The sequence below is a fragment of the Mangifera indica genome, chromosome 11 (assembly GCF_011075055.1).
Source record: "Mangifera indica cultivar Alphonso chromosome 11, CATAS_Mindica_2.1, whole genome shotgun sequence".
Classification (NCBI taxonomy): domain Eukaryota; kingdom Viridiplantae; phylum Streptophyta; class Magnoliopsida; order Sapindales; family Anacardiaceae; genus Mangifera; species Mangifera indica.
The window spans coordinates 6,843,022-6,866,619 of record NC_058147.1 but is presented as its reverse complement, the minus strand read 5'-3'; the positions used below and the strand labels follow the sequence as shown (position 1 = coordinate 6,866,619).

The window sequence follows — 23,598 nt, the reverse complement described above, 5'->3', positions numbered from 1 at the left end:
GAAAAGTAAAAACAGTGGGCTGGAAACAGCTTTAGATAGACAGATTTGTAAAACAAGAGACAGGTGGCAAAATTATAAAAGAAAAAAAAAAGAGAAAAGGCAATAGAATGAAATGGGGCACAACTGGAAAAAAAAAAAACTCATCTTCAGGACAAGATGATTTTGAAAGGAAGGGAAATGTTAAGATTGAGAAACTTGTCCTCAATCCAATGGTTACTCTTTATTATAAATATATGTTTTGGGTTTCAAAAGGGGGGAAGAAAAAAATATTAGGATTTTGTATATAGGCAGCCATCCTTGGCTGATTGTAGGAAGTCTCTGGCATCTCGAATGGTTGGAAAATTGGAGGCCCTGAACTCCTTGAAATGTTCGGTTTATCTTTGTAATATTTTGGTTAATAAAATAATTTTGGTTTATTATGTTTTTGTATTTTATTTTCTTGTTTTGGATGAATTAGGGGTTGGGTTCCTAACAAATTTTAAACCAAAATCTACAATTTATTTTTTTTAATTTCTGTAGCTCAAAGATCACCAAGCCTTTCCTACATGTTAAACAAGTTATAATTGCAGGCTACTTCAAAAACCTACAATTTTGATTGCTAGAAAATTTGTAGGATATAATATTCGAGTTAGATGATCCGGGACAAAATCATTGACCTCTGAGTAAAAACCAAGCACCTTTACCACTCAACTGAACCTTTGGGGCTCCAAGAAGCTACAAAATTGTCTTAGATATAGTAAAACTAATCTAATACACAAAAAACAGAATTATTAAATGTTATATTCAGTTTCACTTTTCTCTGTGATACTTACGGGACTCCGTAGTGATGAGCCAAATGATACTAGATATGAAATTAGGTGATACACAAAAATAAAACAAGAAAAACAAAACATGTAAATACTTCTATCTAAAATCTGAATGGATATCAACCATTACAAGGAAGACAACCCACACTTAAAAACAAAATTTACAGTCATACAGTATGATATCAAGAGCACTCAGATCACCGCTCCATCTGTGGATGCCACTTTATGCTGCAACCAACACTTTTGGCAAATGGAAAATAATGACTTAGCATGTAATCATGGAATACCATTGATTTAAAAGACATCTAAAAAAGATGCATAATGACAGATAGTAAAGTAGGATACCTGCGCTTCTGAACTGATGATACTGGTTGTCCACTGAGAACACATTCAATTGCACCACATATGTCCCTATGCAATACATACTGAAGAAGATCAGTTACATAGATATGGAATATAAAAAATATAATGAATAAATAGAGAGAGTGGATCCACATGAACTGAAGAAAGAGTAAACAGACCTCCCAGTAACAGGCAGATTATTATTTGGCCGCGAATCATCAAATTGGCCATGATACACCAGCTCAAATGGCCTCCGACCATCCTTCATTCATTTTACCCTATGTCAGGAAATAAGCAAAAAAAAATTCTTGTCTTTGCGAAAACACAAGAGGTTTACTTCAAAACTTTAGATCACAATACTTGGTCCGAAGAGGACACTATGATGGTAGCCATAAAAATTAGCCTTCAAGCAAGAACCAGGATTAGGTTTCGTATAAGAAATTCAATCTAACCCCAACCCAGAACCAGCTACATAAATCCTTCAGCACTAATCACAAGTTTAAAATTTAGCTTTATGAGATCCAACAGAGAATTCTCTTAGAAGGCTGTGTGATACAGTTAGAACATCAATCATCCAGGCTCAGTAGAAGCCATGTGGTGGTTTTCACACAGCAAAGTAGTGAGTGAAGTTGAAAACTGCAGGTTGAAAAAAAGAACTTAGTCAGTGTCAGTAGTGATCACCTTCTTATACAGGAAAAATTCCGGAGTGCAGACAGCTCCAAAATCCCGTGCAACATCCTGTGACTGTAGTTGAATAAAGAAGAAAAAATATAAACATTCACATGTTACAATAATGTAAAACTATAATACTACAAGCTGAATAAGATTGCTATGATTTCCAAGGAATCCATTCCTTGATAGTCTTTCCTCAAAATACAAATGTGAAATTCCTAAATGCAATCAAACAAATTATATTCAGATAATAATTAAATTAAATTAGTTTAGAAACAAATGGAATTACCAAGATCTAAGTGAAACATTTATTTCACAGTCCCACCCACTCTCGTTTCCAAAAACCATTAATGAAAGAAAGGAATTCAACTGAATGAGAGGATCTTCTGGATATGAGTAAACTAATGACTCCATGCCACTACATTTCCCAAACAGAACAATTCAAAATATATTAGGAACATGCCAAGCATCACTAAAATCAAGAACAGATGCCACAATTATTGTACAAATTTCATTTTCTCCCTTTGGTTCATAATATTCTTTTGCAGACATGGTTTACCACATTTGTCTCTCCAGTTAGATTGTAACTAACTACAAAAAGTCACAAAGTCAAAGTTTGGCTCATCCTGCCATCCTCAAAACTTCCATAATGGTATGGAGAACACATAAGAAACTTTTGTCTAAAACAATGAGCTACAAATTCCAGAGTACTAGTTGCACATATCAGGATATTCCCAGCTACAAATTCATAGAACAAAGCACACCAAAGGAGATGTCAGTTATAAAAATTACTATGGCAGATCAAACGAAACCATTTTACTTGAGGAGAGGCTAAATATATATGATCCTAGAAAAGAGGAAATGACATATTTATAAGAGACCTTACAAAATTTAATAATAATAAAGGGCAGCTTGAGATTGGCATCAACATACCTCATCATACAAATAAGGAAAAGGGTAATTAAATAATTTAGCCTCTTCAGCCATGAATTCTGGTCCATCCTGTGAAGAACATTTTCATTTGGATAAATCATACAATAGCTTCAATTCAGCTCTAATATCTAATTATGGAGTCACCAAAACCTGAGGGTGAGTAGCTACAGAATTTGAAGATATAGCAACAACTGCAAGTCCTTTCTGCAGAAATATACAATGATATCAGGATGTGCTACTGGTGCAACTCCAGAATGAAGCAGGCATCAGCCTTTCAGGAGGAATGGCCTACCTCCATATAATAATTTGCAAGCTTTACAAAATCTTTCTTCAAGTGTCTAACAAATGGGCAGTGATTGCAAATAAACATAACCTGCACCACCATAAAGTTATAATGCATTTCATGAAAGCTTATATGTTGGGAGAGAAATATACTGATATTCATTGTACAATAGATGAAATAGAGGAATCAATAACAGTCATTCTCTTAGGCACAGTACCAGGCTTATATAATGTATAAACTTTAAGCAGTGTTTGTAAAATGATCATTTCCTTTTTTGACCACAGAAACTACATATGATTAAACCTCTGAGTAAAATAGACTAAAGTGCTCAAAAACAAAAATTTTAAATGCATAATTTAAAAGTGCTTTATCCCATACGTTGTACTTAAATTCCAACATCCTAACGGTTAGCTTCAAGAGTTGAACAATTTTTAATGATAACACCATCATTTTGCATATTTACATCACTTCTATTTCTTAAAAGATTCAATAAGCTAGCTCATTAGTTGAACTCCAACAATATCAGACTTTATTTAAAATTTTAATCTTGAAGAACCTTGGCTTAAAATTTGACTATTTCATTGAATAATTCTCAAATATAACCAATAAAATCCATATTAGTATGAGCGGAGCACCCCCAGTGCTATGCTTTTCAATAGTAAAATGAATGCAATCATATTGTAATAACTTGCTTGTTTACAGACAACTCCTTTCATCGAAAATAAACTATCATAAAATTCTAGTCTTCTATCCTAATTTGTACAAACTTCTTACATATGCTCTTCTTCCCATGAAAATGAAGCCACCAAACAAGTGTAACGCTCATTATATATAACATGTACGCTAAAAACACAACTGCAAATTAGAACTGTCACTTGTGCGAATAATGTAAGTTATATATCACAATGACAGACTTCTAAACTGTTCTATAGGAGAGCAAATATCTCAAATATTAACATTGCGAAGAAAAAAATTTTCCAACCCATCAACAAAGAAACGTAAGGCATAATAAATTGAAGGAATTACAATCTTACCAATAACGCAGGATAGGCTTCAAAATCTTCCAATTTCCAAAGTTTCCCAGTTAGTGGTTCTGGCAACTAGTTTTCTCCAAAAACAAAAAACAAAATTAAATAAAAATGAAATTTGCATTAAGACTTCAAAACGATAGAGAAAGTAACCAAGTACTCCGATTTTATTTATAATAATGAGGAAGAACCTCAAAATGAGGGGCTCTGAAGCCCAAGGAGACTCCTTGAGGCTCAGTTCTTGCAGCTCTTACTATCAAACTTTTTCTTGTTGGCGGATATTGTATCCGTACAATTCTCCTTAGCTGCATAGGATTGAAATCCGACTTCGAACATGACCTTCTTGTTGATAGCGATGCACGTGGCAGAGCCTGGGCCAGTACACGTGCTCCTGCTGAGGCCACCATACTTACAGCAATCGCCATGATTTGAAACAGAAGAAGCTGGACTCCGTTAATCTCCCAACTCAACTTAAACGATAAAGGGTAAAAGCGTATTTTGGTTCATCCAAAATGTGGGTGATTTTGTCCTTCCGAAAATAAGCGACTGTGGCCAGCTGATATGAAGTTATATAAAAATTAATTCGTATATGCTATCATCTAGATAATTCACCAATAATATGTTATATTAAAATTAAGCCCAACAAATTAAGTCTTCATTATTGTCATTATCCAAATCCAAATCCAAACTAACTTCCAAACAATAAGCTAAACAACTTTCCTCTTTATACATACATATATGTCCCCATTTCGACACCAATTTTCCACCCATACCCTAAACCACATGCCCACTTTCGAAACCTAAACCAATTTCATCATCTTAAACCAATTTTCAATCCAAGCTTCCAACCATAAACGTTCAATGGACTTATTTTAAAATTCCAATCCCTACTTACAAAACCCTGTTCAGTCCAATCCAAACACTAGACTATATACCCACTTTTGAAGCTTAAACCATTTTCCCCGGTATAAGTTACTTTCAAAACCAACTACTAACTATAAACCTTAGACCAACTCATTTTTAATAACCTAACTCCTATTTATCAAACCCTTACCAACCCAACCACCTTTAAAACCAACTTTCATCAATCTGACTTTAAACCGTAAATTCCTTAACATGACAATACTTATCTTTTTTGATATCTCGAAAGTCCACTTTGGTTTTTTCACTTGTTTTTTTATCGCTATAAAAAAAAAAGAATAAAACTAAGTTTAGGGTTTAAAGTATTTTTTTTATATAAAATTTGATTTAGGATTTGCATCAGAGTTTTATGTGAATTGAGAAGATGATAACTAAAGAAAAAAAGTTATATAACAAAGAAAAAGAGCAAAAGAGAGAGTCTGAAAGGGAGAAAACAAATAGAAACGAAGAGAAAGATAGAGTTTGGAAGATATATCACTTGAAGAAAGCAATTGATTTTGCACTGACAAAATAAAAATATCTTTGACCGTTTGCATGCATCAAGCCCAACCTTCGTACATCAATTGATTAAAATTATGTTTTTGCCTTTTTATTCTAATTTTCCATTGACAGAGTTACAATTTGGGCGAAAAAAATATTATTAATGTCAACTACAGCCGGAAAAGTGTTTTCCATGAAACCTTGGTGGGAAAATGCTAATTACTGAAACTCTGTATCAGTTGCAATAGAATTACAGCATTTGACATTGTGGATTTGTGGTTACTTCAACATCACATAAGCAAAGGAATTTACACTAATCATTTATAGTTAATATTTTACATAAAAGGTAAACTAAAATCTAACTATTCTGACAAAACTTCCAAATCTGAAAAATGGTGAATTCTATTATTTCTATGTATAGTTTAGATGCTTTTTTTTTTCAATAATTTTTCAAATATGAAGTCCACCATCTTGACAGATTTATGAGTTTGGATTTTCAAGCATATATAAACGAACAAACCCAAAAGAAACTATAATTTAGAAAATAAAATAAAGAAGACAGATAGAGCTGTGTCTATTAACACCATCCTAATACTGTATAAATTTCAATGTCAAAGTAAATTTTGCTTTTACATTATTCAAAAAAAATGCAGAACCATCCTCAATGAAACTTGTTTAAGCTTGTTTGGTCAAGCGTTAGCAACAAAGTTTCTCTTCTGCATATGTCATCACATATGTTACCCCAGATGGTAAAAGGTTTAAGGGAGCTAAGAAACCTGGCGAATTTTGTCAAAGATGCCCAACTGGTCAATGCCTAAATTGAGGACGTTTAGATTTGAGGACTTGTGAGGGGGGTCATGAAGAGCAATGAGGGCTGCAACTAAGCCTGCATTGCTTGCTATGCTTGGTTCACTGAACAATGGCTTGCCCCTGTCATCAGTAAAATTGTCAAATTCATCTGGGCCTGCTACCATGGCCCCCAAAAGAACATTAGGATTTGGTTCTTTTGAGTTTAGCCATTTATCTCCCTCTTCACAAGAGTAATATTGACCATCCCAAGGAATTGATGCACTCCTATGGTGAACTTGTGTTGGATAGTTGTCTCCAAAGCCAACCATGTAGCTCATTTTCATAGGATTATCTCCTAATATGTAATTGACCTATGAAAAGAAGGGAAAATTAGAAGACCCTTTTTGGTAAACAAGTGGAAATTAATTTTGCTGCATAATCAGAACCTGGAAACCTGCTATAGTTAACCTGAGACATTGAGAAGCTCCTTAAATCTTTAAGGGAGAATCCATCACTGCTGCAAACACCACCCGATCGCTGCAGGAGCTCAAGGTAATCACTGTATAACTTACTGAGGAAAGATGCTGTGGCAGCAAACTGAAGTGGTTGACCAAAATTAGGCTTTAAGAGGATCAATCCACCTATATGAAGAAACTTGTAGGAAGTTATAAACCATTAATTTTCAAGCTATAGTTTCATGAATATTGTACACATTCATATAAAACTGATGAACCTTTGGTCTTATGGAATATCTGATTAGATAGATAAGAACACATTAACTCCTCAGTCCTTTTTGATGAAGATCCCAAGGCATCTTCATAAGGGTAGCCAAGGTCACGAAAGAACTGAACTCTAGCTAATAAAACCTGCAAATCATACTTAGAAATTGTGTCAGCTTTCCCTCAAATTCACATTTCAAATCTTCAAAAATTCCAGGAAGTCTTAATCAATTAATTACCTGGTTAGCAATGAGCTTGTTGTTCCAATAGAATATCCCTTTCTCCGATATTTTTTCTTCGTCTGCAGCTTCTTTAAACTTCCTGGTGGCATATTCAAGGTAAGAAATGTTCCCAGTAGCAAAGGACAACCAAGTTCCTCCCCAAACTAATTCATCTTTGTAGCCAGTTGAGTTGTAAAACTCCCTTGCTTCTCCTCCACATGCTTCAACTGAAGTGTAAGTTCCTTGCTTATGACTGGTGTCTTCTTCGATAGTAGCCACACCGTATAACTTCTCTGCTGCTTTGATTAACTGTCCACTGTAGTCCAACTCTTCTCTGAAGACCATTGATGCTGCTGATAGTGCTGCGATAATTTCCCCAGCTAGATCAGAGGCTGTGCTATTACATTTAGAAATAGGTCTCTTATAGCTCATGTCTTCAGGCCTTTGCCAGCAATTTAAGTCATTGCTAACCCCAGTGCCATTGCCAGCACCAACCTAAAATCACAATACAATATCTCCACTAAATTTGCATTTCAAGATAAATAGTAATAGCTATAGCATTAAATAAAAAGACTTGCCTGAGAATAAAGTACTGTTTTATTGGAAGAGGAATTTGTGACCTTGAGCAAATAATCACTACCCCATTTGATAATATCCTTGACATGGTCAAGCTCACCTATGTCAGCATATTTTTCATGGTATTCAATCACAGTCCAACTCAGGAGTGTAACAGTATAAGCTGTGGGAAAACTGAACTTGATATTGTTTCCAGAATCATAAAATCCACCCACAAGGTCAATGTTACTCTCGCTGCCATCTTTCAATCCTGAATTTCCTCGAAAATTTACCAGACTGTTAGATGGATAATTCCCAGCTGCAAAAAGAATTCTTTTAAGAATCTTAACAGAAGACTAGGGTTTGCAAGAAAAATGCGAAAGAGTACCAGAAAATTACACTTCTGAGCATCAAAAAATGTTAGAGCTTGGCTCAATGCAAGTGTGAGATTCTTGGAAGGTTCATGTAGGTGATGCTTGCGAGGCAAGAAATGCAGAGGGAGAACAAGTAAAGGTATTAAAAGGAGCACCGAGGCAGATATGACAAGAAAACGTTTGAAGTACTTTCTATCAGTGATAACAAGATCATAATCGAATGATTTCGAGTATCTTGAAGGGAGTGAATCATATCCAGTAGAAGATTTAGGGGCCAGGTTGAATTCAATTTCTATAGAGTTCCATCTGCTGGCTGAAGGGAGAAGCCGACCAGCCGCGGAAACTGAATGCACAAACCTAACAGGCTGCATTTCTGCATGAGATGCAGAGGTTTGCGTTGAAGAACCTAGGGAGTATGGCATAATTGATGAATATGACGTCTTCCAGGAAGTTTTATACAAGGGAAAAAAAACAAAAAACAAAAAGGAAATAATGACAATTCCAAGGCTGAGATTTTGGTTGATTAACAACTTCCAAGGTCTTTGCTACAAGCAATTGCTGTTCTCAGGCTGCAAGAATTAGTGCATATAATATACAAATGGCTTGATTAGTAATGTTTCTCCGTTGAAGTAAATAACATTTGTGTGTTTCTTTAATCCTTTCATCTATTTTTTGTGATGAACTTTCCATTTCATACAAATGAGATGTGCTGTTACGTATCCATTTGATAATATTTTCCAGGAGGCTTTGAGACCTTTCACTGAACATGTAACAGCAAAGAGAGGCGTGTTGGGCTTAATAATTTCACAACTGATGTCAGGTTAAAGATAATAAAATTGATAAATTATCTGTCTAAAGAGGGGATTAGAAAACTGTCCTTAGTTATTACGGTGATTTCAATGGAGGTTAATTTGTCTGTGGGGGAGAGACACAGAATTTTTGTGATTTATTTATGTAGCTCTGAAAGCCTCAGCCGTCCAAGCTGCACAAAATGCCACTGGATATAAGGAATTTCGCTGTTGTTGGAATTTCGCTCTGCACAAACGTAGTAGACAGATTGTTGGGTTTTTGGATCCATTCCTACGGGGAGAAACCCAAATTTGATTTATGTGAAAAATTCCAACCACTATTTCCCAGTGTTAGCATAAAAATAAGGGAAATTGAAATTTTTAGCACTATTTTATTCCGTGTATACAAAATTGTCACCTATCCTAAAGTTTTCACAAATATACCACAACAGTACTCACCTTCCCCAAAATATCCCTCTCCAATATTTCATGCATAAATTCTCTCAGTTCTTCTCTGCAACTTTTTTCTCTCTTCTTCCTCTTCTTCCAAAGTGATAAAGGAATCATTCTCTTTTCTTCTTCATCTTAAAAAACAAAAGCAAGAAAGAAAATACTAAAATTTTCAGATTAAGAATTCTCCGAAGTAAGGATTTAAAAAAAAAAAGAGCAACCTAAAAAAACTCAACCATATCCATTTTATACCATGAAAGAAATGACAATGGAAGAAGATCATTTAGTATGTTTTAATTGAAAAAAAAATTAACATTTAAGGATTAAATCTAAAAAAAAAAATTTTACGTTAACGGAAAAAAAAAAAAAAAGGTTAAAGTTGCTGGGTTTCCAGGGGCTGGCGTAACGCCAACCCCTGGAGATATATACATATAAGGGTTGGCTATATGTATATATATTATTAAATTATATTATTATATATAATATAATATAATATAATATTATATATATAATAAATTATATTATATTATAATATATAATATAATATAATATACTATATAATATAATATTTTATATTAAATATATTATAATATATATTTTATATATTATATATATGATAGTAAAAGTTGGCGGAATCGCCAACCCTTGGCGCCGCCAAGGGTTGGCGATTCCGCCAACCTTATTAAATATTATATATATATATATATATGTAAAATATTAATTATAATATATATTATATTACATTAATTATAATATAATTATAATTATATTATATATTCATATATAGTATATTATATTTAATATTTATAATTATATAATATAATGTATTATATAATTTTATATAAATGATATATTATATAAGATATTATATATAATAAAATATATATAATATGTTATATATATAATATTTTGAAGAATTTTTAATCTGAAGAATGCAGAGGTTCTCTCTCTTCTTCTCTGCAATATATATATATATATATATATATATATATATATATATATAATATTATATAATATATAATTTATATAAAATTATATAATATAATTATAATTATATTATAATATTATATAATATAATATATATTATAATATATAATATTATATATATTGTATTATATATAATATTATATATTATAATATATATTATATTATATAATATAATATATATATATATTATTGTCAGGGTTGGCAGAAACCCTTATTAGTTTATTTTATATATTAAATTATATAATATTATAATATAATTATAATTTATAGTAATATATAATATAATATATTAAAATTATATTATAATATATTTTATATATACCTAATAAGGGTTGGCGATTCCGCAAACCCTTTATATTAATATATATAATATATTATATTATATATATAATATATTATATTATATAATGGATTCTCACGGGTTTTATTGTTCAATCACATGTCTTCTTCCTACCATTAATACTAATATTTTATTTTCATGCTGTTGGGATTCCTTTCTCAGATTACAGAGATTCTCTGCATAGGTCACTTCAGGAGCATCAATCATTTAATTATACTACAATATAATTATATTATTCTAATTAAAAATATAATATAAATATAATAATATATTATTATATAATATTATAATATTAAGAATTCTTCAAATTATATATAATATATAATAACTTATTATATATATTATATTATATATAAAATTAAATAATAATATTATTTATTATTATATATTATAATTATAATTAAAATATTATAATATATATATATATATATATATATATATATATAAGGGTTGGCGTTGGCAACGCCAACCCTTATACATATATTAAATAAAATATATTATATATTAATATATAATATAATTATAATTATATAATATATTACATAATATATATATATATATATATATATATATATATATATATATATATATATATTTTAATATATAAAATATAATGCAAGGGTTGACAGAAATGTCAACCCTGGCAATAATATATACTTATTATATATTATATTATACATAATATATAATATTATTAATATTATATATAATATATTATAATATATAATATAATTATAATTATATATTATAATATATTATATATAATATATTATATAATTATATATATAATTAATTAATTATATATATATAAATCATAGGTTGGCGGAATCGCCAACCCTTGGTGGCGTCAAAGGTTGGCGATCGCCAACCTTTGCTATTATTTATATAATATATTATAATATATTTAGTATAAAATATTATATTATATAATATAATATATTATATTATATTATATATATAATATTATATTATATAATATATATAATATAATATATTATAATATATTATATTATAATATAATTATAATATATAATATTAATATATTATATATTATATTAATATAATAATATTATTTGATAATATTAATATTAATATAATAATATAATTTAATAATATATATACATATAGCCAACCCTTATATGTATATATCTCCAGGGGTTGGTGTTACGCCAACCCCTGGAAACCCAGCAACTTTAACTTTTTTTTTTTTCCGTTAACGTAAAAAATTTTTTTTAGATTCAATCTTTAAATGTTAATTTTTTTTTTCAATTAAAACATACTAAATGATCTTCTTCCATTGTCATTTCTTTCATGGTATAAAATGGATGTGGTTGAGTTTTTTTTTAGGTTGCTCTTTTTTTTTTAAATCCTTACTTTGGAGAATTCTTAATCTGAAAATTTTAGTATTTTTTTTTCTGCTTTTGTTTTTGAAGATGAGGAAGAAGAGAGAGTGATTCCTTTATTACTTTGGAAGAAGAGGAAGAAGAGGGAGAATTTGTACATGAAATATTGAAGAGGGGTATTTTGGGGAAGGTGAATACTGTTGTAGTATATTTGTGAAAACTTTTGGATAGGTGACAATTTTGTATACACGGAATAAAATAGTGCTAAAAATTTCAATTTCCCTAAAAATAAAGTTCAGCATAACAAAGCAACATATGCAAAGTATACACAAATAAAAAATATGCTTGGATTTTGACTTTGCAGTTGTGAAAGATTTTCATTTTCTCTCAATTTCAATGTTAGATCACTTTAAAATTAAAACTGCTTATAGAAGACTCTTGATTCTTAATTTTAAACAGTGTAAATCATTTGGTTACCCAAATAACTTATTATTTGTGTTAAAACATAGTTGATTGTATATTACAGTTCAGTTTAAACAACTCTTAAAAAAATATTTTGTTCACATTTTTCTGTTGTTAGATTGCTCTCAAATTTTTACAATATTTTAGGCACATCTATTGCTAGATTGTGAACGGTAAAAATGTATATTCGTTGTGTGACCAGAGATATTGTTTTATGAGTTCTGCTATGAAATTCTCTAATTTTTACAATTATATTATTGTTGTGTTTTGTTGTTTTGAAAGGTTGTGTACTCATTTGTAAACTGAAAAGCAGTATACTCTTATTGTAAATACAATATATTGGTTTATTTAAGCGATACCTCATAGTTTTACTTTTCATATTGAATAGGTTTTCACGTTAAATTATGGTATTTATTTCTATTATACTTGTTTTTTTTAGTGTTTGGTGTCGAATAATCATTTTTGTGTTTGCTATCATAGGGTTCAATCAAGGGAGAAAGTGTTAGCGTGTTAATTTTTTTTTTAATATATATAATTTTAAATTAATAATAAAATAATATCTAATTATATAATAATATATTTTATATATAAAAAAAATGAGTTCCGAAAAAATTTTATAGATGGCAAAAATAGCTCTAACAACACACTGGAAACTTTGTAGGTTTTCTGTGTTGAGCCAAGGCTCAAGTCCATAAAAATGTCTTTTCCTACCTACTCTTGCTCTTGGAAATATGGGCCAAAATGAAGCAAATTCCCTTGGCCTTTCGGCATCACAATATCCAAATCATAACTGACTGCTATTCGTCTTCTCCACCATTAATCACTCTCAAGCTCGTATCATAAACGTAATGAAGCAAAATCGGGATCTTGTAATTTAATTAATAAGCGCTTATATCCTTCTTTGGATCTTGTCTCTGCTCAAACCAAACGAACTCACAACATCTTTGGTGAGTTTTCTCTCTTCATTTAGTCATATATTTTAACCATATACGCTTTATAATCTACGATGCCATTTCATAATTATTTTATATTCTCATCAGGGTATGCTTAAATTTGCTCAATTTGCTAGCCCTTTAGCTGAATTTGTATTACAATGAGCAGATTTTCATTTGGGTCAAATTCAAATAGTCCTAAGTCCTTCAATGCGTACCCTAGAGGTGATTTTGACTTAGAATTAGGGACTCTCAAAAGAACCCGGAAACCAAAAATGATCAAATCTTTTTTTAATCGCCTTCAATACTTCAAGAAGTTGCATCCACTCGTTGTACTATGTATTTCGTTGTCAATTGCTGTTACTGTATTGATAATTTTGACTGTGTATGAGAGCCATTTTCGGATGATGAGCACCTACCGAAAATTTGATGTTGGGGTTGATAAGTATCCGTTTCCAACCCTAAAGAATCTTGTAATGGTTGCTGGACATTCAGTTTATACAAGTAGTAGTTGTGGGAAGGTTGATAAGGAGGATTCTTGGTTTTTGGAGCCTTATCAGAAGCATCCTGGTCAGGCTGCTAGTTTTGTAACACATATTGAGGAGGGGGTCAAATTAGTGGCCCAAGATCAGGATGCTATACTTTTGTTTAGTGGTGGAGAGACTAGGAAAGATGCTGGTCCTCGCAGTGAGGCACAGAGTTACTGGACTGTTGCTGAATCAAAAGGATGGTTCGGTGAGTTCTTATACATTTTTAACGACTTTACTTAATGTGCCATTTTGATGGTGAAATTAAAATTGTTCATGTATTTATGTTGATTTACCATTTCATTATTGAACTATGGGACCCAGAAAGTCTGTTGCAATAAGAAATGATTCTCACATTGTAATTTTTTGGGATTTTTTACCTGCTCATGCAACCTATATACAATTGCAAAGTGTATGTTCATGCAACATAAAGTTAGTAGGTGTTATGGAACATGCACATTTCCTGCCAGTAAGTTTTTTTTAGCCGCATGGCTTGTTTGATATTCTAAAAGTTAGCTTCTTACAACTCAAGGGTATTGATCAGAGTTCAACCTGTTTAGTAATTTTAGATGAAATGAATTGATGCTTGTGAAAGAAATTCAGGTTTGATTTCTGTACATTTCTTTATTGTCTGACATTCTTATCAAGATATTCATAATTGACAAAGATGATAAGAGAAGACTGCTGGTTTTGATTGTTTTGTTATATTGTGATTTTCTGTCAGACAAAGAAGAAAGTGTGAAATGGAGAGCAATGACCGAAGAGCATGCGAGAGATAGTTTTGAGAATCTATTATTTAGCGTTTGTCGGTTTCGAGAACTTACAGGCACATATCCTCATAACATAACTGTAAGTGTCTTGTATAAGAAGTTCTCTGTTTGTTTTACTCATAGCTTATGTATATGCAAAATAATATTGAGATAGGGTAAAATGATAGCGGGAATCACAGCAGAGGCGTGTTTCATCTTCATTTAGGTATATAGTCTGGCTCCTAGCGTGAAATAGAGACTGTAAAATTAAGTGTCATTGTGATCATGTTCAGTGGTGTTGCACATTTATTATTTCTCGGAATTTCTACACGAGGCTCCTTTTATGCACAATCATGTGGAAGATTAATACAGATTGTCCTTGATGATCAAATGAAAAGATCTTTAATGTTTGGCAAGTGTCCTTGGCATCATTAAGTCTGAAAATAATTATCTGATAAAAAGACAAATATGCTACCTTTTCATCTATAACGAATATGATGGAGCTTTCACCAAGAAGTTCCCAGCTTGCGAATCATTATTGACCTTTCCTCTTTTTCAATTTTTTTCTAGGGTAATTTTAATTCTGTTTTCAAGCAAGATAGAACCTGGGATTTCAATCTTTGTGAATCTTTTGTGCCTGTGGGCCCACTGGACATGGATAGCCTCCTGGTTTTGAACTTTTTTGTGCAAGCTGAGGCTATTTGTCTTCCTTGTGTAAATGTTCCCATGTCTGTGCATTTGCAGAATCTTACAGTTCTCCATATACTTTAGCCAATATAATAGCCTTCAGTGTCTTGGCATGTATTAATTCTGTGCTTTTACAGAAGCCAAGTTCATCAGTTTCTATGATATTGGCCCAGTTTATGTCAGCATTCTGTTTTTAATTTAGGTTATTAGGTTTTCGCCTTTTAACTGTTTAGACATTGAACGCATCCAATGTTGTTTCCTATGGATCAGGTTGTAAGTTATGATTTCAAAGAGGGCAGATTTTCGCATTTGCATCGCACAGCCATTGGCTTTCCAGAGTCGAGATTCTTTTACATTGGCACTCCAGCTTCAGCAGCTTCAACAACTTCAAGAGAGGCAGCCTTGAAAGGTGAGGCATTGGTAAGGTCTCAATTTGAAGTTGATCCATATGGGTGTTCAGGTTCACTAAGACGAAAAAAATTAGGCCGTGATCCCTTTCATCGGGCAATACCTTACCCCAGAGGATGTCCTGAAATTGAAGGTTTGTTCAGATACTGTGGGCCAGCTCCTTATACAGGGTTTCTCCCTTGGGCTCAATTAAATTAACCACTGCTGCGTGTTACTTGTCATGATCTGAATATAACTAAACGATCACACAATAGATCAATCAGACAATAGATGCTTGAGCTGATAATGTTTCTTACAAACTTGTTTCTTATCTCCATTCAAATCATAGAAAGGTGAATAGATGAGAATATCATTTGGCTGCAGATTAGATAAAAGTGTGTTGTCATTACTAGTTGAGAGTTAATAGTGACATTGCTTGTTTGGGGTCCAGAAATGAGAAATCTGCTTCCCAGAACATATGCTGCAGTGAATCTCTTGATATTGTAGTATATAATTCTAATAACGAAAAGGTGAAATCAGTTTTTCATAATGATTTTTTATGTCTGTCATTCTATGATCTAACATAATTTTGGACTGAAAAATTCTCGAAATACCCACGATAAGACGAAATGACATGCGAAAAAAAAAATGAGAGTCAGCTGAGAAAGGATGAAATGAAGACTCTAAAACAAAGAAAAAGAATCGATCCTTCATTGACTCGTACTGAAGTACCCCTTTTGAGCATTTATTGTTTGTTGTTTGTGTTTACAATAGTGTAGTCCGGCGACATTAGCCACTAGCCGGTGCTCTTGAACACAACCTATACAGGGCAGCTCGAAGCTGCTGCTTCACAACAGCCGCCTAGTTTAGCACGCCTCAGAAGCCCTTCAAGCAATTCTCCACCATCGCAAAATATCTCCACTTACGCAAATCTCTTCCCTTCATCCATCTCTTTTACAAAGAAAGCGTTAGCCCAACGAAAGCATTTATTTTAATATTAATAATAAAATAATTATCTTTTGTAATTAATTAAAAATTTTAACAAAAATTAAATAATAAATAAAATTTTAAAATTCTACAGATAAATATTTAAAGATGCACTAAACTTGGGTGGAAAAAAGAAAGGTTGAGTTGAGTGTCATTACACGCAACGCGCGAAGTCAACATTTTGGCGTGATTGGCTGACGAATTGATGATGAATTATTGATACCTCAATTTTACTTAAATATTTATGAATCTCATCATAGCCAATCGGATAATCATTTATCAATTAAGGAAGCTGGAAGCTCTGATGTCACTCATCTGGAGGAAATTATTATTAAATTCCTGAAACTCCACACCTCAAGCAACATAATTATTAATACGCTATATTACATAAATACAAATTTTATAATATAAATATAAATAAAAAATAATATATATTATAAAAAATATTAAATTAATATAATATAATAAATATATCGTATGATACGATATATATTACCAATATGAATTGATAAATTTTTTTGAGAAAATAATAATATAGTAAAAGTGTATATAAGAAATTTTAAATTTTAAATGATATTTGTGATATTTTTTTAAAATAATGATATATTAATTATATTTTTTATTTATTTTTTAAAATTATATTATACAATTTAATACAATATTTAATATACGATATAAAAAATTAAATTTTCAACATATGATACAATATTATTAGACTACCATGTAAGTAATAACTTTTGTTTAGAACCTCAATGCGAGTTTGAGTAAGCATCATGGGGTGTTCAAACATGTTTCATGGATTCGAAATCTGATAGTGATATATAAAATTAAAATTTTAATTTAATTGATATAATAATTATAAGATTAATTATATTAAATTTTAAAATTTATATATTTAGTGTACGCGATTCAGTTTTAAAAAATAATAAAATAGGGTAAATAATTTAATGCTTTCCCTCTGGGTTGGATTAGTGTAAACTCATCAAATGATCTAGGAGGATATTCAATAGTGGATGATTAAACTCCTTTTGGGTTGGATTACAAATGACTTTTAAAAATCAAAGTAATTTAAAGTCAACTATGCCACCGATTTTTTTTTTTTTAAAAAGAGAATAATATATTATTTATGTATTCTTCATTATTATTAAATAATTACATTGTATATTGTCATAAGGGTGAGTGGGCCAAATAACTTATAAAATTTTTAAATATCATAATTAATCCATTTTTAAAAATAAAAATCGAAACTTGAAACTTGTAAGATAGATTTCTATTCAAAATTGACTTATAGGTTATGGGTGAATTCTAATTTTTATCCGAAACCTCTTTTATATATATAAAATTGTACACAAAGCACATAAATTACAACCATCCGCATGGGAGCAAAGGAGAAAAAATTTGCGTTGCAAGTTGATGATCTGATGCCTACAATGAAAACTAACACTTTCATCATCAGATTAAATGAATGTTTATTATAATTAAGAAGATAAATTTTTAAATGTAAAATCTTGTAATAAAGTTTTTATTTTGGGTGAAAAAGAGAAGATAATGTTAAAATACACGTACCCACACTTATTGAACAAAATCATATTTACAGCTACCCTTATTTATTGGCATCTAACTTATCTGACCATCTTCTTCAGCCATTCAGATGAGAAAAATAAATAGTTCAACAAAATCTAATATCTACCTTGAATCATTGTAATCTAATAACTGATCATACCTATGAAAATTTCGTCTAATGCTCTGATTTAAACCTATGGAAGACTTAAACCAAAAGGAAGCAGAGAAAAACTTTGAAAGCAGCGATTGGGAGAAAGAGAATGGGGGAAGGAAAAGGAAATAGGGTTTCTATGTAATAGTTTTTTTTTTTTTTTTGAGATTTTCGGATGGGGCACCAGACCCAATGATTTAAATGAGCAAATCGGGTCAGTCCCAGGTTGGTTCCGATTCCTGAGAGCAAGAGAATTTGCAGGTTCTTTTAGTTTGTTACCGAAATCTATCCTATTTCCTTTGGTTCCGGGTAGGAACCAAAATCGATCACTGAATACTCAATGGTTCCGGTTCCAATTCCGAACAGGTAATTTGCTGCCATCAAATAACGAACAACGATGTTATCATCTCTTCTTCAACATTTTGGAAAGGCCTAAAGACTTGTCCCCACCCAATGTTCATTTAGTTAAGTTGGAAAGGAAGTTTAATTGAAAAAAGAAGGCCAAATGACTCATTTCCACCCAAGGATTGAAAAGATAAGAAAATTCTTAGCTACATAATATTTTACTCTTACCCAAATTTATATTAATTTCAATTAAAAATAATAAAAAAATTATTGATACAAAAATAAATGAGTGTATCAATGAAATATAATCATATGTTTGGGATAATTTGTAATTCTTGAAAAATATTAACAATGTTAATGAAATTTTTAAAGGCTTTTTGAAGTTTTAAAAATTGTGGATGTTTTTAAATTTTTTAAATTTTAATATGTATTTTAATAGTTTTAAAATTAACAGTTACACATCCAAAATATACAATAAATAAGGAATTTTAATCATACTACGAACTATTAAAACTATATTATATTTTTAAAATATATGAGATGAATATTATAATTTTTTAAAATAAAATAGGAAAAGTATTCATTTTTACCCTTAGAAAGATTTTTAAAAGTAATATTGACACCCTCACAATACACCCCAATTATAATATTTGATTACAATAATATAAATACTCTTTGGCATTTAAAATTAAAAGTTGACTTTGACATGGATGGAAAATTGATAATTTCAAACTTAACATAAGAATTGTCATTTCATCAACCTTGGGTAGTAAATAGTTATTTAGGTAAAAAGAAGCTATCAACCAAAAAATGAAATGGCCAGGTAGTAATGAATGTGTTTAAAATTAGATTGGACCAACTGATTTAACTGATTAAACTATGAACCAATTTATAATGTAGTCAAGTTTCATAATTTGATTTGATCTATACATAAATATTGACTTGTTTGAAATCAATCAAACTTGGTAAACTCGTTTAACCAGAAAAACTATTTAAAATCAGCAAAATCGGGTTTATATAATACTACACAATTTTTGTCTCTTTAAAACTTAAAAAAGTTATAATTTGTAATATCTTAATTGAATTAATGATAAAATTTATAATTTTTTAATTAATATATTTGAAATTATGTTTTATATGTTTTATGTTTAAAAATATGGTAAATATTTGATACTATTTAAGAAATACATAATAATTTGATAATTGATTGTCTGTTTAAACCAATCGAAGCACACAACAGTAAGATAATCGATTTGATCATCGGTCCAGTTTTAAAAACATTAGTAGTAATTGCATGATGCCAACACTAACTAAAGGGTTAGCAACACCATTTGGAAATAGAGCAATACTACATGTTTATAATTTTCATTACACAGATAATATATTATCATATGATTAAGTGTTACACTATTTTTAAAATGAAATTGTTAATTATATGCTGATACATTATCTATATATCAAATTATATATTAAAAAATATATACGCACAATTTTATTATTGAAAACACTATAAAGTTTGGTGTCGTTGTGGGTAGGTCTTTATCCTCCCATTCCAACATTTTTTTTTAATTAAATGCCTACTTGCAGGTTATTTAAATGTGACTTTAGCCAAAAGTTATTGCTCGGGATTGGGATTCAATTTGTAAATTCTTGGAGATATGAGTGAGATCAGAGCTTGAGGATGAGGACTGCTGGATAATCCTCTTCCTTAATTGAAAAATGAGTATCCCATGAAATGTGGATAAGATTCCAATAATTTATTATCAGCCAGTTATATCAAAATGTTGACTTCGTATGTTGTGTGTACTGACACTCCAGCCACCTTATTTTTTACTAACAATATCCACTACATTTTGCCTATATAAGGAACTCTCCATCACACAAAAACTTCACTCTACTCCAATTAATCTTAATTATCCAAAGATAGCAACGTAAGAAAGATGGCAGCCTTAGTGGTTGAAGGAGACAAATACCGTTCTCTCCTCCATGCAGAAGAAGAGAAGAATACCAAATGGAGATTCGGCACCCTTCCTAGCTACACTACTGTCAACAAACTCTTCGAAGAAGGCAGAACCAAGGTTTCTTCTATCGTTTTCCTCGCAGAATTCTACATATATTTACTCATTCTTCATTTTGTTAAAACCTTTACTTATAAATATTTGTCTTTAAACGAGGCTTAACGTATGAATATTCTGCCTGGAAGGTATGGCCTGCTGGATCACTCGAAGAAATGGTACAAAACCTTGCCAAGTCATGGGAAATGGAAATGATTCATAAGACTCGTATTGAAGACTTCAAAACAAGTTTACTTTTAGCCTGAATGGTATTATATTAATTTAATTAATAAAATTATACATACATAAATAAAAAATATATTTGATATGTGTCATTACGTGATTGAGTGATTTTGAATTAAGAATAAAGTAACATATAATCACATAATGACACATATAAGTATATGTTCATTTGTATACTCAAAGTAGATACAAATAATATTGCTCTAATTTAATTAACACTAAATAATATACACTCAAGCATGCATATCTATTCTAAATGAATTTAACTTTTGCCATGTGTGAACATGTTGATCATTGTGATTTTAAGGAAGGAAACCTCAAACCATGGAAGAAATACTTAAGCTTAATGGAGGGTATGGCCTAAACTGGCAAACTTCGTTGCCAAAGGAGTTAAGGGGTTACAACCCAATTGATGATGAAACAGCAGTTTCATATATGAAGACGTTCTCAACAACATTCCCAAGAGGTTTTGCTTTAGAGGTTCTCCAAGTTTATAGTGGGCCTCCAGTGATTGCTTACAAGTTCAGACACTGGGGTTACATGGAGGGCCCTTTTAGAGGACATGCTGCAACTGGAGAGATGATAGAGCTCCTCGGCATGGCCCTTTTTGAGGTTTCTTAATTAATTTACAGGAAAACTATTTTAAGTATCTTTTTTTTTTTTTATGATCTTTTACTTAATATTTTCAATGTAAAATAGGTGAATGAGGAGATGAAAATTGTGAAAGTGGAATTCTTTTACGACTGTGGGGAATTGCTTGCTGGTCTTCTCAAGGGTGCCAAAATAGATGGGTTAGCTAAAGAAGCAACAGCAACTTTAAGCTGCCCTGTGCTCAGCCACATTGGCTGATGTTGCCTTGCCAACTTTCGTATGTAACAAAAATAAATAAAGGAAAATCTTGACGGTGCTCACGTATGTTATATATAAAAAGGGAATGAATTTATGAATAAGAGATCGTATTAGGCGCTTGGGTTTGCCGTTGAGAGATCTGCAGTCAAGACTCAAGTTGAAGTTGCAGCAGCTAAAGGATTTCCCTTCGTTTCATTATCAAGACTACTTCAGTTGAAGTTGTCATGTCTTTGTTATAAAATGTTCAGTTATAAGTAATGCATTGTCTTGTTGAATTCAAGTTTCCTCAAGTAATTACATGTCATTTTATATTATCATTCTGCGATGAAACTATGTGTATTTACTTTAAGTATATAAATAAGCACATATTTTTTTTGTATGTTATCAAATAATTATATAATTTTGAATTAAGAATAAAATAATATTCAATGATATGATGATACATAATATGTGTGCGCATAACACCACTCTATCTATCTTATGGCTATTATCACCACTTCAATCTTAAAACAACCATGGCAATAGGTAATATCCAAAAAAAAATGAAAAAACCTGTCAGCATGCCATTCTTATAATACCATAACAACTCCAAGATTTACTACAAATAGATTAAAATTTATGTTTTTAAAAAATTTAACCACTTCCTTCACCAACCCCAACAAAAATTAAAAAAACTGTGTCACTTCAAAATTTCCTCGGAAGAGTTATTGACATTTGACAATGGAACTTTTTCTTTTAAATAAACACGACATACTTGTTATTTTATTTTTAATTTAAAATCACACAATTATATATTAATATTGAAAATAGTTTTATACACAAAAAACCTAATATGTTTGATGTACAATTCTCAAATGCCAATTTTCAAAATTTTCTAAAATCTATAATATTGTCCATAAAATAATTCAAACTATAAAACTAAAACTTGACCAAATTATTCAAAATTGTTCACAGTTGTGTCCAATCTTACCAAACCCTAAATCGTGTGTGTGTATATATATATGTGTGTGTGCACGTGTGTGCATGCACATGCGAATGCTTGTGTGTGTTTATATTGAATTGATATGTATTTATATAGGCCAAAGGACTATTTCTCACCCAAGGTATACTGCATTCCCATGTTTCCCTTTTTTAACTTTGATAATCTCAAATATTCATCCATGAGTAGTTAAAATTAACAGCAGTTAGGGTAAAATCATTATTTTCTCTATAATATTAAAAATAAACCAAAATATAATCTCTTTTTGCTCCCCTAAACTTTAAAAACTAAAAGTTTCTCTCAGCCTAAATTTTAAAAAATGATAATTTCCCCTAGGGTTTCGTTTTGAGATCTCTGACGTTATCTCCAATGTCATTGTCGGTGACCTCTCCCTCCCAAAGCTTACTCTCTCTCTGACGGTCTCTCTCCTCCCATTTGGACGTCTGAGCGGCTTCGGAGGATCCATGGAAGATGAAGCTCTTTGTCTTTCACGGCTCCTCCGGCGTCGATCAGATGTCCAAATAGGTGGAGAGAGACCGTCGGAGGGAGAGTAAGCTTTGGGAGGGAGAGGTTGCCGGCAATGGCACCGGAGACAACATCGAAAATCTCGAAACGAAACTCTAGGGGAAAACTATCATTTTTTAACACTTAA

General features: G+C 30.9%; 4 protein-coding genes across 5 annotated transcripts; 2 read left to right on the top strand and 2 right to left on the bottom strand.

Annotated features, from left to right (window-relative positions):
• Positions 1-748: 748 nt before the first annotated feature.
• On the bottom strand, positions 749-4,609 carry LOC123230133. Of its 2 annotated transcripts, none has more exons than XM_044656263.1 (9): positions 4,256-4,609; positions 4,071-4,136; positions 3,046-3,126; positions 2,904-2,957; positions 2,754-2,822; positions 1,830-1,892; positions 1,328-1,410; positions 1,152-1,231; positions 749-1,046 (listed from the first exon to the last, which is right to left on the bottom strand). In XM_044656263.1, exons 1-9 carry the CDS (start codon positions 4,487-4,489, stop codon positions 1,030-1,032), a joined length of 747 nt encoding a protein of 248 aa, XP_044512198.1. In that variant the 5' UTR covers positions 4,490-4,609; the 3' UTR covers positions 749-1,029. The 2 variants fall into 2 exon arrangements, with proteins under 2 accessions (XP_044512198.1, XP_044512197.1); XM_044656262.1 differs by having other exon boundaries at positions 1,152-1,217.
• A 1,427-nt stretch (positions 4,610-6,036) lies between these two features.
• On the bottom strand, positions 6,037-8,676 carry LOC123230172 (endoglucanase 25-like). Its single transcript, XM_044656319.1, has 6 exons — positions 8,149-8,676; positions 7,773-8,068; positions 7,213-7,689; positions 6,988-7,120; positions 6,723-6,895; positions 6,037-6,625 (listed from the first exon to the last, which is right to left on the bottom strand). Exons 1-6 carry the CDS (start codon positions 8,543-8,545, stop codon positions 6,233-6,235), a joined length of 1,869 nt encoding a protein of 622 aa, XP_044512254.1. The 5' UTR covers positions 8,546-8,676; the 3' UTR covers positions 6,037-6,232.
• Positions 8,677-13,143: 4,467 nt separating this feature from the next.
• Positions 13,144-16,325, top strand: LOC123230198 (uncharacterized protein C57A10.07). The gene is made up of 4 exons (XM_044656358.1): positions 13,144-13,440; positions 13,534-14,160; positions 14,677-14,801; positions 15,659-16,325. Exons 2-4 carry the CDS (start codon positions 13,587-13,589, stop codon positions 15,992-15,994), a joined length of 1,035 nt encoding a protein of 344 aa, XP_044512293.1. The 5' UTR covers positions 13,144-13,440; positions 13,534-13,586; the 3' UTR covers positions 15,995-16,325.
• A 5,109-nt stretch (positions 16,326-21,434) lies between these two features.
• Positions 21,435-22,228, top strand: LOC123228534 (pathogen-related protein-like). Its single transcript, XM_044653936.1, has 2 exons — positions 21,435-21,730; positions 21,818-22,228. The coding sequence occupies exons 1-2, from the start codon at positions 21,443-21,445 to the stop codon at positions 21,965-21,967; spliced, it is 438 nt and encodes a 145-aa protein (XP_044509871.1). The 5' UTR covers positions 21,435-21,442; the 3' UTR covers positions 21,968-22,228.
• Positions 22,229-23,598: the final 1,370 nt, after the last annotated feature.

Excerpts from the sequence above, each read along its gene's own strand:
- LOC123230172 (XM_044656319.1), bottom strand. The coding sequence starts at position 8,545 with ATGCCATACTCCCTAGGTTCTTCAACGCAAACCTCTGCATCTCATGCA. Across the intron at positions 8,069-8,148 it reads ATTTTTTGATGCTCAGAAGT|CTGGGAATTATCCATCTAAC; the intron begins GTAATTTTCTGG and ends TTCTTTTTGCAG. Across the intron at positions 6,626-6,722 it reads GGAGCTTCTCAATGTCTCAG|GTCAATTACATATTAGGAGA; the intron begins GTTAACTATAGC and ends TTCTTTTCATAG.
- LOC123230198 (XM_044656358.1), top strand. The coding sequence starts at position 13,587 with ATGAGCAGATTTTCATTTGGGTCAAATTCAAATAGTCCTAAGTCCTTC. Across the intron at positions 14,161-14,676 it reads TGAATCAAAAGGATGGTTCG|ACAAAGAAGAAAGTGTGAAA; the intron begins GTGAGTTCTTAT and ends ATTTTCTGTCAG. Across the intron at positions 14,802-15,658 it reads CATATCCTCATAACATAACT|GTTGTAAGTTATGATTTCAA; the intron begins GTAAGTGTCTTG and ends CCTATGGATCAG.
- LOC123228534 (XM_044653936.1), top strand. The coding sequence starts at position 21,443 with ATGGAAGAAATACTTAAGCTTAATGGAGGGTATGGCCTAAACTGGCAA. Across the intron at positions 21,731-21,817 it reads TCGGCATGGCCCTTTTTGAG|GTGAATGAGGAGATGAAAAT; the intron begins GTTTCTTAATTA and ends AATGTAAAATAG.
- LOC123230133 (XM_044656262.1), bottom strand. The coding sequence starts at position 4,489 with ATGGCGATTGCTGTAAGTATGGTGGCCTCAGCAGGAGCACGTGTACTG. Across the intron at positions 3,127-4,070 it reads AAGCCTATCCTGCGTTATTG|GTTATGTTTATTTGCAATCA; the intron begins GTAAGATTGTAA and ends ATGGTGGTGCAG. Across the intron at positions 2,823-2,903 it reads CTGTAGCTACTCACCCTCAG|GATGGACCAGAATTCATGGC; the intron begins GTTTTGGTGACT and ends TGTTCTTCACAG.